At 45.7% G+C, this 17,063-nt stretch overlaps 1 protein-coding gene across 1 annotated transcript; it reads right to left on the reverse strand.

Moving 5' to 3' along the window:
- Positions 1-380: 380 nt before the first annotated feature.
- On the reverse strand, positions 381-13,331 carry Kcnmb3 (potassium calcium-activated channel subfamily M regulatory beta subunit 3). The gene is made up of 5 exons (XM_059265088.1): positions 13,327-13,331; positions 10,795-10,968; positions 2,962-3,160; positions 1,580-1,735; positions 381-1,483 (listed from the first exon to the last, which is right to left on the reverse strand). The coding sequence occupies exons 1-5, from the start codon at positions 13,329-13,331 to the stop codon at positions 1,316-1,318; spliced, it is 702 nt and encodes a 233-aa protein (XP_059121071.1). The 3' UTR covers positions 381-1,315.
- Between the last annotated feature and the right edge of the window lie 3,732 nt (positions 13,332-17,063).

Consider the following 17,063-nt stretch of genomic DNA (forward strand, 5'->3'; position numbering starts at 1 on the left):
GACTGTTCTGGACCTCGAACAGTCTGGCCTCGAACTCAGAGATTCTCCTGTCTCTGCCTCCTGAGTACTGGGATTAAAGGTGTGTGCCACCACCGCCCGGCAGAAGCAAGCATTCTTAACCGCTGAGCCATCTCCAGCCCTCTGGCTGATTCTGTTGCAGAACACCAACTGTCCAAGTGAACCATTCTCCAGCAAGCATTATTCGATGTGGGTGTTGGACTCAGGTACAGCTTAGCTCATACTTGTATTTGTTTCTCCTGTTCCCACAGTGTGCAGAGACTGAAAGGAGCTTAGGGGAAGGGTAATAACTAGAAAATGCCACAAAGTAAAAAGAGCAGCTGCGTGACAAGGTCACACACACATGAGTGTAAGGTGGATTTTCCAGGCGGCAGCTTTCCTCTTGGAATGGAGGGTAAGGGAAGAACAAACTACAGTAAACGTAGCAGACCTGGGTTTTCTTCCGTTGTTGGCAGTTTTGATCTACTTGTAGTAAATGAACTGCTAGCTATGAGTATGTGTATGTGCGTTGTCTACACGCCTGCATGCATGTGTCGGTGTGTGGAGACCAGAGCAACTTCAGGTGGTGGTCCCCAGTCATTGTCCATGTTTGAGACAGGGTCTCTCATTGACCTGGAGGTCACAGATTTGCTATTCTGGCTGTCCCTAGTGTTGGGGTTCCAGGTCCAGGCCAACAGGCCTGCTTTGTCTTTGTTGTTTTGTTTGCTTATTTTCGTTTTGTATGTGTCTGAGAAACCAATCTCAGGTTCTCATTTTACCAACCGAGCCATCACCCCAGCTCCCACTGCCTTTTTCTGTGAGAAACATCATATGAACTGCACATGCTGGCAGCTGAGTGCTCGACAGACAGACTTAGGAATGGCTTGTTTCGTGCCAACATGTTCCATGGAGAAATGAAGTTATGTAGAGGAGTGCCTTGAATTAATTTTACCTACAAGGAGAAAGGTGCTCCCTTGGCTTATCTGAGGAGACTGGGAAAAGAAAGACTGTTGAAACTACATGTTTTTAGAATAACTAGAAAACGGCCAACATCTGAAGAATGGTTCCCCTGGGGAAAGCTGTGATGCCTGCCCTTGCCCTGTACACAACAGGTTTGTAAGCAGCTATCACTGGTTTAGTGCTGGGGATCAAATCCACAACCTTGTGTGTGCTAGGCAGGTGCTCTATCTGGAAGCTATAACCCCAGCTATGTTCTTAGACAAGATCTGTATATAGCCCAAGCTGGCTTTGAATGTGATCCTCCTGCCTCAGCCTCCCAAGTGCTGGGATCACAATGCTCCGCCATGCCTGGCAGTGCTCAAGTCGTCAGCTGGAGCATCTCGGGATGGGAGAGGTGTGGCTGCCTCTTCAGCCCTCTGCTCCTTCCCTGGCTCTTCGTCACACTGCACCCCGAAGACCTGCGCCTGCCCACAGAAGGTGCTCTGCCTCCTGCCTGAACTCTCACCACCATGCTGTACTGTTCACACTGAAGAGATAAGTGCTGTGTCAACCTCACCAAGCCAACAATCAGGGCCCCACCCAGCAAAGTCAACAAAGGCCAAAACAAGCAATGAAAGACAACCTTGTGGCCAGACTTCCTCAGGACGACTCCCAGCTGGCCATCGGGACTGTAGAAGCAAGTGAAAGTTCCATTTCTGTGATCGAAGAATTCCTTGATGTCCCGGGCAGTGTTAAGCAGATCATCCCTGTCTTGGTGACACTTGGGTGTATAAAAGCACTGGAGATTGGAGGAGGAAAAATGCACTGTCAACAGTGGCCACCACGAAGGGCTCCAGGCGAATGTTATGGTGAGGGTCATGGTATTTAACATGGTCATCTTGCATAGTGTGGAGGGAAGGAAAAGGTTGGCAATAGGGCTTAGAATGAAATCACTGTGTCTCTTAGCTATCGGGCTCCATGCTGAGGGGACTACAGGACTGTGAGACATGGAGCAAAGGTGCTTGCTGCCAAGCCTGACCACCTGAGCTCTAGCCCCAGGATCACACAGTGGAAGGAGAGAACTGATGCCTGTGAGTTTTCTTCACACCTCCACACACCATGGCACGAGTGCCTACACACACACACACACACACACACACACACACACACACACACACGCTTTTCAATGTGTGACTTTAAAAATGATTGCATCCAATATAGAAAACCAGAAATATTAGATTAAGTGTTTAATCACCCACAACACTGTTATAGCATGTCATCTAATAAGACCGTCATAAGTGTAACTATGAACTGTAAATCACATGAACCAGTGTGTAATTTATAAGTTCTTTAAATGTCTTAAGAATTACTGCCAGGTGGTAGTGGCACATAACTTTAATCCCAGAACTTGGGAGGCAGAGGCAGGTGGATCTCTGTGAGTTTGAAGCCAGCCTGAACTATAGAGTGAGTTCTAAGATAATCAGGACTACCAAGAGAAACCCTGTTTGAATCCTACCCCCCCCCAAAAAAAAAAAGAATTACCAACTTGGCTGAAGGAAGACTGCATTCATTCATTCTAACCAGGACTACAATGGGAAGATACTGCCCACTTAGGACTTCACACTGAGCCAGGAAACTGGAATATATCTCTCCTTTCTGCGTGCCCATTTCTCTTCCAAGACTGCTGCCAGCTCCATTTATCCTGATGGAATACTTTGAACATATCCAGTTGGTAGAGTCCTTGCCTAGCATACACAAATCCCTGGTTCGATCCTCAGTCACTTATAACAGGGCGTTATAACATCCCAGTACTTGGGAGGTAGAGCTAGATGATTCTAATTGCATGGTCATCCTTGGCTACATAGCAAGTTTGGGAACATCCTGGGCTACATGACACACATACCCTCCAAAAAAGAAAATGTTCACTGGAAGGAAGCTGGCTTTCCACAGATGGCTTGTGCCCCACTCAGGACAGCATTCTGAAAGGGCAGCAGAGAGAGCCCTTAGATAGCAAATCCACGTTACCTTGGGGTTGGTTCTGACCGCCTCATCATCGTAGTGGAGAAGCACTTTCTGGCCTGAGTGGGTGAGGTTTACGAACACCTGCAGACAGGGATACCCGCCCTGGTCCTGGCAGCTGCCCTCACAGGTGAAGGCGAAGTTCAGCCAATCGTCTGCAATGTGTGTGTGGATGGTGGTGCAGTTTGATTCTTCTCTGTTAGAGCTGTGAAATAAAAAAAGTGTTCTTCCTAAGTAAGGATGCAAGGATTGAAAGCACCTACTGGAAAGTCAAGTTCTGCCTTCTAAGACACAGCTGGGGTAATGGTCCACCCCAGACACCAGCACAAACATCACATCTTGATCAGAGAGCAGGAGGAACACAGATGGGAAAAGAGCCAGGTGACAAGTGCCTCAGTTCTGATCCATGGGGAGCATTTCCTCTCCACCAGCCCTAACACAATACTGTCAGACTTTAGATTCACCTGAATGAGTTCACTCATTAGCATCAAAAGTGCCCAGTGTGGATTCCAGGTGATCCCTCCCAGAGACTCTAGCTCAGGAGGTCTGAACTGAAGCCTGAGACTCTTATATTAGCTGGGTGGTGGTGGTGCATGCCTTTAATCCCAGCATCTGGGAGGCAGAGGCAGGCAGATCTCTTTGAGTTCAAGGCCAGCCTGGTCTACAGAGTGAGTTCCCAGACAGCCAGGGATACACAGTGAAACTCTATCTTGACTTCCCCTACCCGCCCCCCCCAAATTGCAAATACTAGGAGAAATTAACTAAGTACCATTACCTGATGGGGGGATGTCTTTCTGTATGCTGTGAATATGTGTTGCTCTGATTGGTTGATAAATAAAGCCATTTGTCCTATGCAAGGCAGCTTAGAGGCAGGCAAGAAATTCAAAGAGAGAGACAGGAAGAAGACACCAGTGAGCTGCCCAAGGAACAACATGTAATGGGATGTAGCTAAAGCCACAGAATATGTGGCAATACATAGATTAATAGTTATGAGCTAATTTAAGATATAAGAGCTAGCTAGCAAAAGGTTTGAGCCATGGCCATACAGTTATAATTAATATAAGCCTCTGTATGTTTACTTGGGAGATATGAGTGGGAAAGACATAGGAAAACTTTCAGCTACAAATGGCGCCCAACATGGGCAAGAGTTTCCACCTAAAACCGGAAAAAGCTTTTAAAAAAAGATTCTAAAACGGAGCTAAAAACAGCTCCCTAGTTGTCTCTCTCTGGCCAGCTGCAGCCTGCGGGCTTGAGCTACTCTTGACCTGCAGTATGGTGGATTCCCACCTCAGTACACAGAGACGTCTCCAAGCCACACATTACACTGTGTGGGGGATTTAGCCTTTGCTAATACAGACAAAAAAAAAAAAAAAAAGTTTCTGGGCTACACGCTGCTTTGATAGAAGCATAGACCCACTGCCTCCCAGTAAGCAGACAGCATGGCTCCCAGAGCTGGCGGTGAATTATCTCCGCCATGTTGAAAAGCTGAGATGGGCAGAGTCAGCAGCCAAGGCTGCTGCTTCAGTTCTAACCACTGCAGTGTAAAGCAATAGATTCACAATAAGACAGATTCAGATGGAATAAGACTTTCAGTGGTTTACAGTGTGTGTACAAATGTATGTAGGCTTAGAAGAGAAAAAATAAATGAGAGTTATATAAAAATAGTTTCAAAAAATAAAGTCTTTAAAGAGACAATAAAGGTAATATAAAAAATAAGCCACATAAAGATGTATATTACACAAGGAGTCTGGATTATATTGTCTTTGGGATTTTTAACTGCAGAGAAACATTTGATTGTAAAAGCTGATGAGTTAAATCAATATGTATATTTTAAAGTTATCTTTATTTCAAAATTTATGTCTAAGGATATGTTGCTTTGGAAAAGAGGTTCTGCTTTTGTTTCCACAGAAGATGAGAACCTGTGGATTGTTTCCAGGCTCATATGGTTTGACAAGGAAGGCCCCTGAGAGGTCTCTGGATGATCCAACATCCAAAACAGCTTCAAAGTAACTGGCTCAGAAACTACAGCATCACAGACTATTCTAGTCAGGACTTGCCCATAATTCTTAATTTTCTCAGGATCCCCATAAGATTATCAGTGCCCAAAATCAGCAGTTAGTAGTATAAAAAGCTATGCCCAAATTCCCAAAATATTGTTTATAAATGTTTATTTTTATTTAAAGGGGGTTGATTATAAAAGCAATCTCTTTCTAAAGAAGAAAAGGGGATAGTATAGATATGATAGGATGAAAGGGTAGATTATTGAATTTACTTTTAAAGATCAACTTGTTTGAAATGTTTTACATTACTGTGAATTTTAGTTTATTGATACAAATTTAAAGTTAATTTTGTTATACTATATATATGTATATATATATATATTTCTACTCTCATTTAAGGTATTATGTTTATGTAACTTATTTAAAATTGTAATGGATAATTAAATACATATTAATAATTAATCTATGATAGTCAAACTTATAGTCATGTTAAGTTTTCTAGGTATACATAGATATAATTCAGTTAGGTAGGTAATCTTCAAACACTTCAAAGACCTACAGAATATGGCATTTAAAATGTTTTAAAAACTTAGACTTTCCTGGATAATGAGACAAGTCTGTTGCTGGTAGCACCAATTTTCTTCAGAGAGGAGGATGGGCATCAAAGACACTCCATATAGAGTTATCTTCTTCTTGGCAAAGACAGCCATTTGGGCAAGAAACTGTTCTTGCCTAGACTACTTGACAAAATGTTGTGTTGACTGGATATGGATGAACCATGGGAAGGTGACCACTGAACTTTGCAAGGCGAGATGGTCCTTCAGGTTCCTGCTTCGCAGAAGACATTCTACAGGACGCAGAAAAAAGTGACTGAGAGACTAGACCTATGGACTAAAGATGGATGCCCAAACATTACAAAGGAACTTTGGATGACTGCCCAGGCAAGCAGCTGTCTCTGTCATTCTAGATTTTTGGAAGTTGCTTACAATGCTCTTCCTGTTTACTTAGGTATTATTATCCTTCTGAGGTCTTTGATATAGTTAAAGACCAGATAATTATAATTTTCCTTGGTTATGATAAGAGATAAAGTAGATATGAAACCATAGACTCACAAATATAGGATAGAATATTTCTTTAATTTTACAAAATACAAATAGACTAGATATTGTAACTGTAATTCTTGCTTGATAACTGTTTTGTTATATGTAATTTTAACAGGTTAACATTAAAACCTTTTTGTTTAGACAGAAAAGGGAAAGTGATGGGGGAATGTCTTTCTGTTCACTGTGAAAATGTGTTGCTCTGATTGGTTGATAAATAAAACCATTTGGTCTATGGCAAGGCAGTTTAGAGGCAGGCAGGAAATTCAAAGAGAGAGACAGGAAGAAGGCAGGGGGGAGACACCAGCGAGCTACCCAAGGAGCAATATGTAATGGGATGCAGATAAATCCACAGAACATGTGGTGAAACATAGATTAATAATTATGGGCTAATTTAAGATATAAGAGCTAGCTAGCAAAAGCCTTGAGCCATGGCCATACAGTTATAATTAATATAAGCCTCTGTGTGTTTACTTGGGGGATGTGAGTAGGAGAGATACAGGAAAACTTTCAGCTACAATTACCCTCAGTTCTGAGCCACCAAGAGTCACACTTGGACAACACACCATCCCTCATGTCATATTTTTTTGACGTATCTACCAGCTTCCTGGTGAAAGTGGGCCTTTGGGAGGGGTTCTGGTAGTGAGGCTGATTCTACATCCTGCTCTGCTTCCAGAGGTAGAAGTAAGTGTATTGAGATCTCCACTGGGAGACAGGCTGACTTTGTGCCTTTGAATTCCTTAGGGTGCCAAGCTATATCCTGTTCATCTTTATGCTCCAGGGAGTGTGTCATGATGGCACATGCTACAAGCTCCATCACATTGGACCTCATTACATTTTCTTGGAAACAGTACTAAGAGCTTTGCCCTGTGTCGTGTACACATAGTGTCTTGAGTACTGTACTAGTTACTCCTCTGTTGCTATGATAAAACTCCATGACCAAAGGCAACTCAAGGAAGATAGTTTATTTGGGCTTATGGGATGAGTCTTCCATGGGAGGAGAGGGGCATGGCAGCATTAGGTGTGAAAAGTTGTCTTGACTGATGATTGATGTTGGAGAACCCAGCCCACTGCGGGGAACACCATCCCTAGGCAGATCGGTCTGGACTTTTTAAGGAAAACTAGCTGAGCATAATAACCAAGTGAGCCAGAGAACAAGCCAGCAAGCAGCATTCCCTTCATAGTTCCTGTCTTCAGTTCCTGCCCTGACTTTCCTCAATAATAGACTCCAACCTGGAAGTATAATCCAAATAAACTCTCTCCTCCCCTAGGTTGCTTTTGGTCATGACGTTTATCATAGCAATGGAAAGAAAACTAGAACACATGGACACCTAGGAGACAAGACTCCAGGCATGTCTGTAGGAAGTTTCTAGATTGGATTGAGAGAGAAGACCCACCCTAATGGAGATCCTGTCCAGTGGGCCGGGATCTTGGACTGAATGAAAAGAGAAAGACTAACTCACCACTCCTGTCGTCTCTGCCACCCCACCATGCTGGCTTGTGCGCTCAAAGTGGGAGCCAAACTGGACACTTTCGTGAGTTGTTTCTCATCAGGTGTTTGGTCACAACATGAGAAAAGCAGCTAACAGACTATCTGTGGACTCCGCTCCCCTCGAGCCCTCCTACACAAGGCAAAGTGGGCAGGTCCCTTTTATTCCCACTTACTTTTTTTTTTTTTTTTTTTTTTTTTGGTTTTTTTGAGACAGGGTTTCTCTGTGTAGCTTTGCGCCTTTCCTGGGACTCACTTGGTAGCCCAGGCTGGCCTCAAACTCACAGAGATCCGCCTGGCTCTGCCTCCCGAGTGCTGGGATTAAAGGCGTGCGCCACCACCGCCCGGCTAATTCCCACTTACTTTTAAAGCAGTTAAAAAAGCCCTGTGCAGAGCCAGCTTTTTTTTCCCCTACACTCTCAATGTCAGCCACAAGCAATTGTGTTCCTCTAGAACGAGTGGAAGGCATGGAGATGGGTGTGTGTGCCAGCAGAGGCCACGGCAAAATGTTGGGGTGGATAGCAAGAGGCAGGCTAGGAGGTGGAGGACCTCAGACCACACAAGCCAAGTAGTACGGGCAGTCTCTAGAATCCTTTACAGCACCTAGAAAAGAATTCAGCCCAGCTGATATCGATAGGAAAACTAGGTCAGATTCCTGGCCTCAGGAGGGTGAGCTGCCAACTGTTAAGCCAAGTTCACAGAGCTCCACGACAGCAGTGATAGAGGACTATACATGTCTGGACATGTCACAGTGACTGCAGACCTGAAGAAAAACACTTGGAAGTAGCCTAAGAAAAACGTTAAGCAAGTGAAAATTACAGAAATGAAAAAGTACTTACTTGTGCCAGTGAGACAGTAAAGGCGTTTGCCACATGAAACCTGACCACCTCAGTGCAATCCGCAGACCCCACATGGTAGAACTAACTCCTCACAGTGGCCTTCAGACAGGAGTGTGGTGTGTACACACACGCACACATCCACACACACACACACACTATCTGCAGGAGTGTGGTGCACACGTGCACACACACTAATAAGCACATTTTAAATTTGAAAACAAAAGTTCTTTCTGAGCTTTAGTTCTGGCCTGCTTTCCCGCCTATCTGTTTAAACTCGGCATCCTGAGGTACTGCTTTAGAGCTGTCCGTGTATCTGTTGGAATGTAAGTTCCCTGATTCCCAAGTGCTGATTGTGGTCTGGCTATCTATCTCTCAGGGACCTCAGAGAGCGGCAATAGAGAGTGATACCCTAGGCACAAGGGCCAAGCCAGAACCCTTGAGGTACAACGAAGTATATTTAGAGCTTGAAAATGATGTTGTTACTTCAGTAGCTCTGTGTCCCTTTGCCATGCATCCCTCTTTTTACTGTCTGAGAATTTCATCCATGCACACAATGTGTTGGATCAAAGCCAACACCCTTTGCTCTTCCCATTCCCCTTACCCCTTTTCTCTCCCAGCTCCATGTGTTTGCTGGTTTAATCCACAGAGGCCACTCATCTGTATGCACAGAGTGTGGGACCATCTAGTGGAGCATGGCTAACCTCTCAGGGGTGGAATCCCGGAAGAAACTGACTGCCTCCTGCATCAGTCATCGGTTGCAATAGTTCCTCTGCTAAGGGTGGGACTTCTCAAGTGTCTCCCATTTGTGCTGGGGTTTTGCTGGCTTGATCTGCAATTCTCTGTCCCTTTGACTAAAAGATTCGGGTTGGAGAGAAAGGTGTGAGTCACCCTAGAAATCTGAATTGTTGTCGTTAAGGGACCTATCCCTCAGATGCTGAAGAACGATAAGGTGAGGCAGAAATGACCACTGGCTGCTCAGGCAATGTCTTCACAGCTCCCATTAAGCAATTTCCAGAAATACTTAGAAAGTAAAACCAATATGAGTCACAGATTGACCTCAGCTTACAGCAGATCTCCTGCCACCATCTCCCTGATACATCAAGTGTTTAAACAAGCAGTCATGAAGATCATATACTCCTCTTGCAGAAGACTCATGTTTGAGTCCCAGCACTCATCTGTCAGCTCCAAACGCCCCCCCCCCCAAACTCCAGCTACAGGAGACCTGGCACCTCTGGCCTCCAAGGGCACACACCAACACACACACACATACGTGATTCAAAACAAAAATCTAAACTTCTGAGGCTCTCAAAATAGCTCAGAGGGGAAAGGCACCTGCCCGCAACCCTGAAATGTGAGTCTAATACCTTGGACCCATATGACTGAGAGTGAGAACTGATTCCTCAAAGTTTTTTTGTTTTTTTTGTTTTTGTTTTTGTTTTTTTTTTTGTTTTTTTTTTTTTGGTTTTTCGAGACAGGTTTTCTCTGTGTAGCTTTGGAGCCTGTCCTGGAACTCACTCTGTAGCCCAGGCTGACCTCGAACTCACAGAGATCCACCTGCCTCTGCCTCCCTAGTGCTGGGATTAAAGGTGTGCGCCACCACCGCCCAGCTCAAAGTTGTTTCTTAGTTTGGCTAGCTGGTTCTCTTTCTCTCTCTCTCTCTCTCTCTCTCTCTCTCTCTCTCTCTCTCTCTCTCTCTGTCTCTCTCTCTCTCTCTTTCCCCTCTCTCCCCCTCTTCCCTTCCCTCCCCTATCTTCCTCTCTCCCTCTTTCTGAATCTGCCCATATACGCAGATGTGTATGTGAACTCCATTCTTTCAGCTCACATAGACATGTGCCATGCAGTCGTGTGTGTGTGTGTGTGTGTGTGTGTGTGTGTGTGTGTGTGTATGTGTGTGTGTGTGTGTGTGTGTGTGTGTGTTTAAGGTGAGGGAAACTGACTAACAGCAAAAGGAGAGAAAGCTAGAAGGAACTCTGAGGAAGAGCTACAAATGTCTAACTCGAAGGTCACACAATCCCTTATGGTTACAAGAATGAACTGGGCTCTGAGCATCCTAGCAGCCACTGTAGTTAGGGAGCAAACAGATGTGAGATTCCAGTGAGTTACCTGGCCGAGCAGGAGCAGAGAGGGGTTTCTCCTGGTGGTGATACCAGAGAGAAAGCTGGGCTGGCATCTCCTAGCGGGATGCTTTTGTGCTACCAACCGTGCGCAGAAACGGTCTCAACTGGCAATGAGACCGTGTGCAGAAACACGTGTGGACTGTCAATGTGGAGTAGCTAAGGAAAATTTCATACCTCCTCCACCCTCCACTGTCTCTAGCTTGGACAGGCAAGCCCCAGGGTGTGCTCAGGAGAATGGACTCCAGTGCTGGGCTGGACCCATCTGGGAGCTCTGGGTCTTGGCCTGTGTCTCACCTGAGCATGAAAGGCTTCAGCACAGTGGTCCCCAACAGGAAGAACATCAGCACAGAGGAAGCCATCATGGCAATGCCCAGCAGGGTGGCACGGTCCTCTCCAGCGCTTGATGGAAGCTTTGGGTGCACCTTCAGCGGCTCTCCATCACTTTTGCCTGAGGCCGGAGGTGCTGTCCTTTAGGGGAAGTCAGAAGGACGCTGTGTGAGCTTAAGAGAGCTCAGGCATTTATCAGGTGGCAAACCTGAGCCTGCCTCACGCAGACATAAGCAGCTTCCTGAGAACGGGTGCCATCAAAATAAGCCAATATGACATGTTGTCAAATATTTTTAAGATAGGAAAAGCTAGGTGGGGAGTAATTTACATTATATTGGCAAATCATCGTGTGCTGTGTAAGCTCGTTGAAAGTGGACTCTGGGAGCAAGGATGGCTCCCTTCTCCAAGACTCCAGTATCTTTTTGTCAAGTACACTCCAAGACTTCTTGTCCTGGATCATGCTGGTCCCTCAGTCTATGTCCGATAGGAAGAACAGCAGACAGGTAAGAGTGTAAGAACAGTGTCCAGCTTGGGGCTTGGGAAAAGAGTAGTGGTTAAAGAGTTAGAAAACCCGAGTTCTCATTCCCAGATCCCAGGTGAATTCTGGGTAATCATCACAGCTGCCTATCATTCCAGCCTGGGGGGTGGGGGGCGGGGATGGTGATCTCAGAGCAAGCTGTCCTTAGGAGCAGCCATATCAGTAAGCTCTGGGTTTGACCGAGTGACCCTGCCTCCATGTATACTACGGAAGAGCCCATCTAGAATGATTCAGGACGTCAACCTAGTGCCTCCACACACATGCACCCACACATGTGCAAACATGCTCACACATGTATGCCACATTCATAGGAAAATGGAAAATAAAAACAAATGGAAACTCACTGCATCCCTGAGAGAGACTGAAGGAGGTCACTGTTGTTTGTCCCATGCATAAGAATGCCTGCAACAGGAACCAGACGCTGGAAGAGGATGGAGAGGGCAGTGTCCTGCCTGGAACTCTCCCAGTCTCAGCCTCCAGCATGGAGCTTTGGGCAGGGCTTCCTCTGCCCTCTCTGCCGGGTGTCATGAGCCGCCGCCGGCTGGATGTTTTTCCATCTACCTGTTGCTTGCTATTTGTCTTTGCCTTTTCTTTGCGACATGCATAATAAACTCACTCATTTAAAACTGAAAGTATAGCTATCTTAGGTTATTCTCCCTGCAGAGCACATGATGGTGACTGGCTATGACTCCAGCACTCGGGAAGTAGAGGTAGGAGGATCAGGAGTTCAAGGTCAACCTTGGCTTCATAGTGAGTTTGAGGCCAACGTGGGCTACATGGGACCCTGTTTTTAAAAAGGAGGAGGGACTGGTCAGCAGTTAAGAGTGCCTATGCTCTTGCAGGGGACAGTGTTGGACTCCCAAAACTCCCATCAGGTGGCTCACAATGGCCTCTAACTAGTGTCAGGGAATCCAACACCCTCTTTTGGACTTCACAAACACCTGCATGATAGGTGCGTATACAGACACCCAGGTGCACACACACATACACATAAGAACTTCAAGTTCCTTTCTTAAAGGAAGAAGGGAGGGAGGGAGGGGGGGGAGGGAGGGAGGGAGGGAGAGAGGGAGGGGCTGTAACAAGAGTGAGGACTGCTGAGCCTGGGGGCACCTCAGGAGAGCCATCGTATCCATGACTAGAACAGAGTGGCCTGTGTATGGCTGCCATTGGTCACTTGTGACGCATGTTCTGGGCCTGCTTGTCTTTCAGTGAATTCCGTGACCTTTCTCATGTGACTTCTCCACATTCTCATGAACTCCGCATGGAAAGCACAAGAGCCACGTTTAGGATGAGTGACAACCTGGGACAGGAGGTTGCTCCCATTGTTGTCCCCCCACCCCCACCCATCACCTGATGAGACAGCATGCCCTTGGTCTGGTCCACTGCTCACAGGTTCAAGGTCCCTCCCCACACCATCCCTCCATCTTCAAACAAACCCACGCTCTTCTCTACAGTTCCCTCCCTTTCTCTCTCCTGTCCCAGGAGCTGAGATGAACCCATTCACAGGGATGTCTGCTGAGTGGTGGAGGCCATTGCAGTCACACACAGTGGCAGCCACGGACAGCACCTGCTCGGCTTTTTCTGTCCATTTTTTCCTAATGTGGTATTGTTTGCTAACACTTTAAAAATCATGATGGTTCTCATTAAAATGCTTATTGCTGCCTTTTGAGAACATCACAAGATCCACATTCCTGCCTTTGGACAGCTGGCCAAACCGTGCTGGCTTCCCTGTGGTCCAGCCTCCCATTGCCGTGGCCCCTCCACTTCCCAAGGTCAGCAGCCATTCATTTCCATTTTAAGAGGCTTCAGTAAATCATAAGCTGATGAAATGCAGCCCCAAGTGTGGAAACTCAGGCCCTGCCAGTCTGCGGAGAAAGCTTATGAAGTTTTGAGCCAAGCCAAAGTCCCGTGGAAGGACTTGCCGGTAGGTTTTGGTTCTGCTTTGCTTTCCAAAAGCTTACGCCATACTTGACCCCACCCCCTTGCTTCTTCCTCTGCCTTCTCTCCCCTGTCACTGCAGACTGGGACAGTGGAGAGCCCGGGTTGTCCTAGCAACCAGTGCCGAGAAGAGTGCCTGTGTCTCTATGGCTAATGGCACTGTGGGTCCCAGCAAGACTTGCTTGAGATGGTTTGGTTTGTTGTTTTTGTTGGTTGGTTGGTTTTTTGCATTTATTCATTTTGTGTAATGAGGGTTTCGTGCACACACACACACACACACACACACACTATGGCTCTTGTGTGGAGGTCAGAGGACAACTTGCTACCCTCACGTCTTTCCTTCCACCATGTGGGCTCTAGGAGCTGAATGCAGGTTACCGGGTATGCTGTTAAGCACCCTTTCCCACTGAGTGATTTTGACAGCCCTGCTTGGGAATTTCTAATTTCCTCTCTCTCTGTCTCTCTCTGTGTGTCTCTGTCTCTGTCTCTGTCTCTGTCTCTCTCTCTCTCTCTCTCTCTCTCTCTCTCTCTTACTATGTGTATGTGAGAGAGAGACAGAGAGAGACAGAGACAGAGAGAGACCATTTTGGTACTCATGTCCATGTGGGATCAGAGGAGAGTGTCTCTTTCTTTCATTTCTTTTTTAACCACTACATGTGCCAGGCCAGGAGAGCCTCCGGGGAGTCTCCTGTCTCTGCCACCCATTTCACTATAAAAAGCAACAGGATTACAGCTCTGGGATTACACTGGGATTACAGGCACGGACCACTGAACCTAGCAATTCTGTGGGCTCGGGGAGTTTGAACTCAAATCCTCATGCTTACACAGCAAGGGCTTTGCCCACTGGGCCATCGCTCCAGCCCTCTCCACCTTCTGTTTTGAAATACGGTCTCTCAATGGGACCTGAGGCTGTAGCTCCTCAATTAAGCTAGGCCGACCAGCCAGCAAGCCCAGAGGTCCTCCTGCCTTCCCTCCGCCAGTGTCTGGCTTTTTGTGAGCATTCTGAGCGATCAAGCATGGGTCCTTGTGCTTCCAGAGGAAGTACTGTACCCACTGAGTCATCTCCCCAGCCCTGACTGCATGCTCGGCAAGCTGCAGGAAAACGGCCCGACTTGTCAGATTCTGATCATCCTGGGCCAGACATGCCATCTCATCTATTTCTGCCCACTTTATACCAAGAATTTGTGGGAAATTGACAGTCACAGAGCTCCACTGTAAGGAAGTGACTTCGCAGAGAGAGTGATAATGTAAAGTCATTGAAATTTGCGTATAGATTCTCTTTAGAGAGGAGAGTTTATGCAGTACACACAGAGGACATCAAGTAGATGGGAACTAGAGTGCCATCTGCAGTCAACATAGCATATCTTATGACTGTAAAGTAATGGGCTTCTACTTCAGCTGTGTGGCAAACTGCTAACCTACCCCAACTGGGCACACAGTCAATGTTGACTAAAGCTTCAAGAGAAAACCACAAGGGACTAAAAAAAAAAAAGTACCTGAAAAGGGGACCCCTAGCCTGAGCATGTGGCCATAAGCTTGTAGAACCTGCCCCCAAGAAGCTGAGGCAGGAAGACCATGAGTTTGAGGCCGGCCTGGGCAAGATTGTGTTTTATTTAAAGAAGAAAAAGAAGAAGCAAAAGAAGAAGAAGATGATGAAGAAGAAGAGGAGGAGGAGGAGGAGGAGAAAAGAAAGAAGGAAGGATGAAAGAATGAATGAATGAGTGAAAAAAGAAAGGAAGGAAGAAAGAAAGAAAGAAAACGAAAACAAAAGAAAGAAAGAAAGAAAGAAAGAAAGAAAGAAAGAAAGAAAGAAAGAAAGAAAGAAAGAAAGAAAGAAAGAAGAAAATGAAAAACAAACCAAAAGCCCATAGAACAAAAGAATGAGTAAAGTTTCACCTTCTGGGACCCAGGTTTGTGGAGTGACAGGGACAGAGGCCACACAGGTCTATCTAGCCAAGTACAGGATTTAATATACCATTCAGCTGGAGCCTGGACTCCAAAGGACCTGAGATTCGGTGTCAGGGGAGTGTAGACATGATGCACACACCCTTCCATGGGAACCTACAAGAAGAGTCCTTTCTAAACCAGCATGCTGAGACGAGGAAGGATATCCCAGCTGACCCTGGAATGTTGTGTGTTTGTTTGTTTGTTTGTTTACACTTTAGTGTAAAAAAATACCTTTAATCCATAGTGATTGTGTTTCTAATTAAAAAAAAAAAAAAAACAGTATTACGAATTCTAATAATCCCCCTGGTAAGGAGGTAAAACCAGAAGTAGTTTCTCTTCCAATGTTTCTGGAGGTCAAGTGTGGGAATAGGTTCTTACAAAACATGGCCAAGAGAGGTGCTCACAGGTAAGCTCAACATTTGTGAGTGGAGGCAGGGGAATCTAGAGTTCAAGGCCAGCCTTGGCTGTACAGTAGTGAGTTAGAAGTCAACCTGGCTATTTGAGACCCTATCTCAAAGAGAAGGTAAGTAAACATTTCCTTTGGGGCCTGTCTTATGTTGAGAGTGGAATTAAAGGCTGGAAGGTGATGTTCCTGTCCTTGGGGGTTCTCCAAGTCTGGAGTTATGCTTGGAGCTGGCAGGGAAGTGGTGGGTTCCAGACTGTCTGGTAGAGAGCCCTGTGTGGGCCACTTCTGCTGTGCCTGTGGTGGGGAAGGGTGCTGAGGAATGCTGACTTTGAAATCTGATTAGCGTTTTGCTAGCATGTGAATTTTAAGAAGAGGAAATACATGACAAAAATCTGAGAGAACCGGCATTTCAGACTCCAGTTAAACCAACTAAATAAACTGGAATGTTATAACCTTGTGGCAATCCTCAGGGACTTGGCATTCAGTGTCTGGCTCTGTGTTTGCTTGTGTGGTTGGTTGATTAATTGTTAGAGACAGAATCTTCCTCTGTAACTAGGCTGGCTTTGAACTTATGATCCTTCTACCTCAGCTTCCTAAGTGCCAGGATTATAAACTTGAGCCAGCACATCAATGGAGTTTGTACTTGGATTCAACACTACCCCAAATTCAAGAACCTCAAACTAAGAAGTCAGTTTAACACTGTCCCCTCTGACACCCAGAAAAGCCAACAAGTATCTAAAAGAAGAGTGTTCCAGCCTTGTTCTGGGAAACACCTCAGACTTCTAAGGACTGCATGTACATGCTCACACACCACAGAACACAGAACAAAGAAACAAGGGCCTTTGGTTGCAAAACAAACAACCAGAATAAGAGAATCAGATCCACACCAAAAAAAAATTTTTTTAGGTGTTTTGAAAAATATAAAATATATATACATGATATTTAAAGAAATAGATGATTAACATATCAAAAAATAAGACCATCTAAGATATGACTAAGCTGATATGATTTTAAAAATCCAAATGGCTTAGAGGTTGGTAGCATGGACTGCACTCCTGTAGGACCTAAGTTTGGCTCCCAGCACCCACACTGGCCACTCACAAAATCCTGTAACTCCAGGTCCAGGGTGTTCAGGGTGTTGTGAAATAGAATATTTGTTTAACTATGTAAATATGTGTTGCATTTGTTTATGCTGCATATGTTTAACTATGTAAAGATGTGTTGGTGTTTCACCTTGCCTGCCTAAGGCACCTGATTGGTCTAATAAAAAGCTGAATGGCCAATAGCTAGGCAGATGAGGGGTAGGCAAAGCTGGCAGGCAGAGAGAGAAAGGGAGCCAGCCAGTCAGCCAGGAACCAGACAGACAGACAGACAAAGAAGAAGCAGGAAAGCAGGATGGACAGTTCA

Source organism: Peromyscus eremicus, chromosome 6, assembly GCF_949786415.1.
Source record: "Peromyscus eremicus chromosome 6, PerEre_H2_v1, whole genome shotgun sequence".
NCBI lineage: Eukaryota > Metazoa > Chordata > Mammalia > Rodentia > Cricetidae > Peromyscus > Peromyscus eremicus.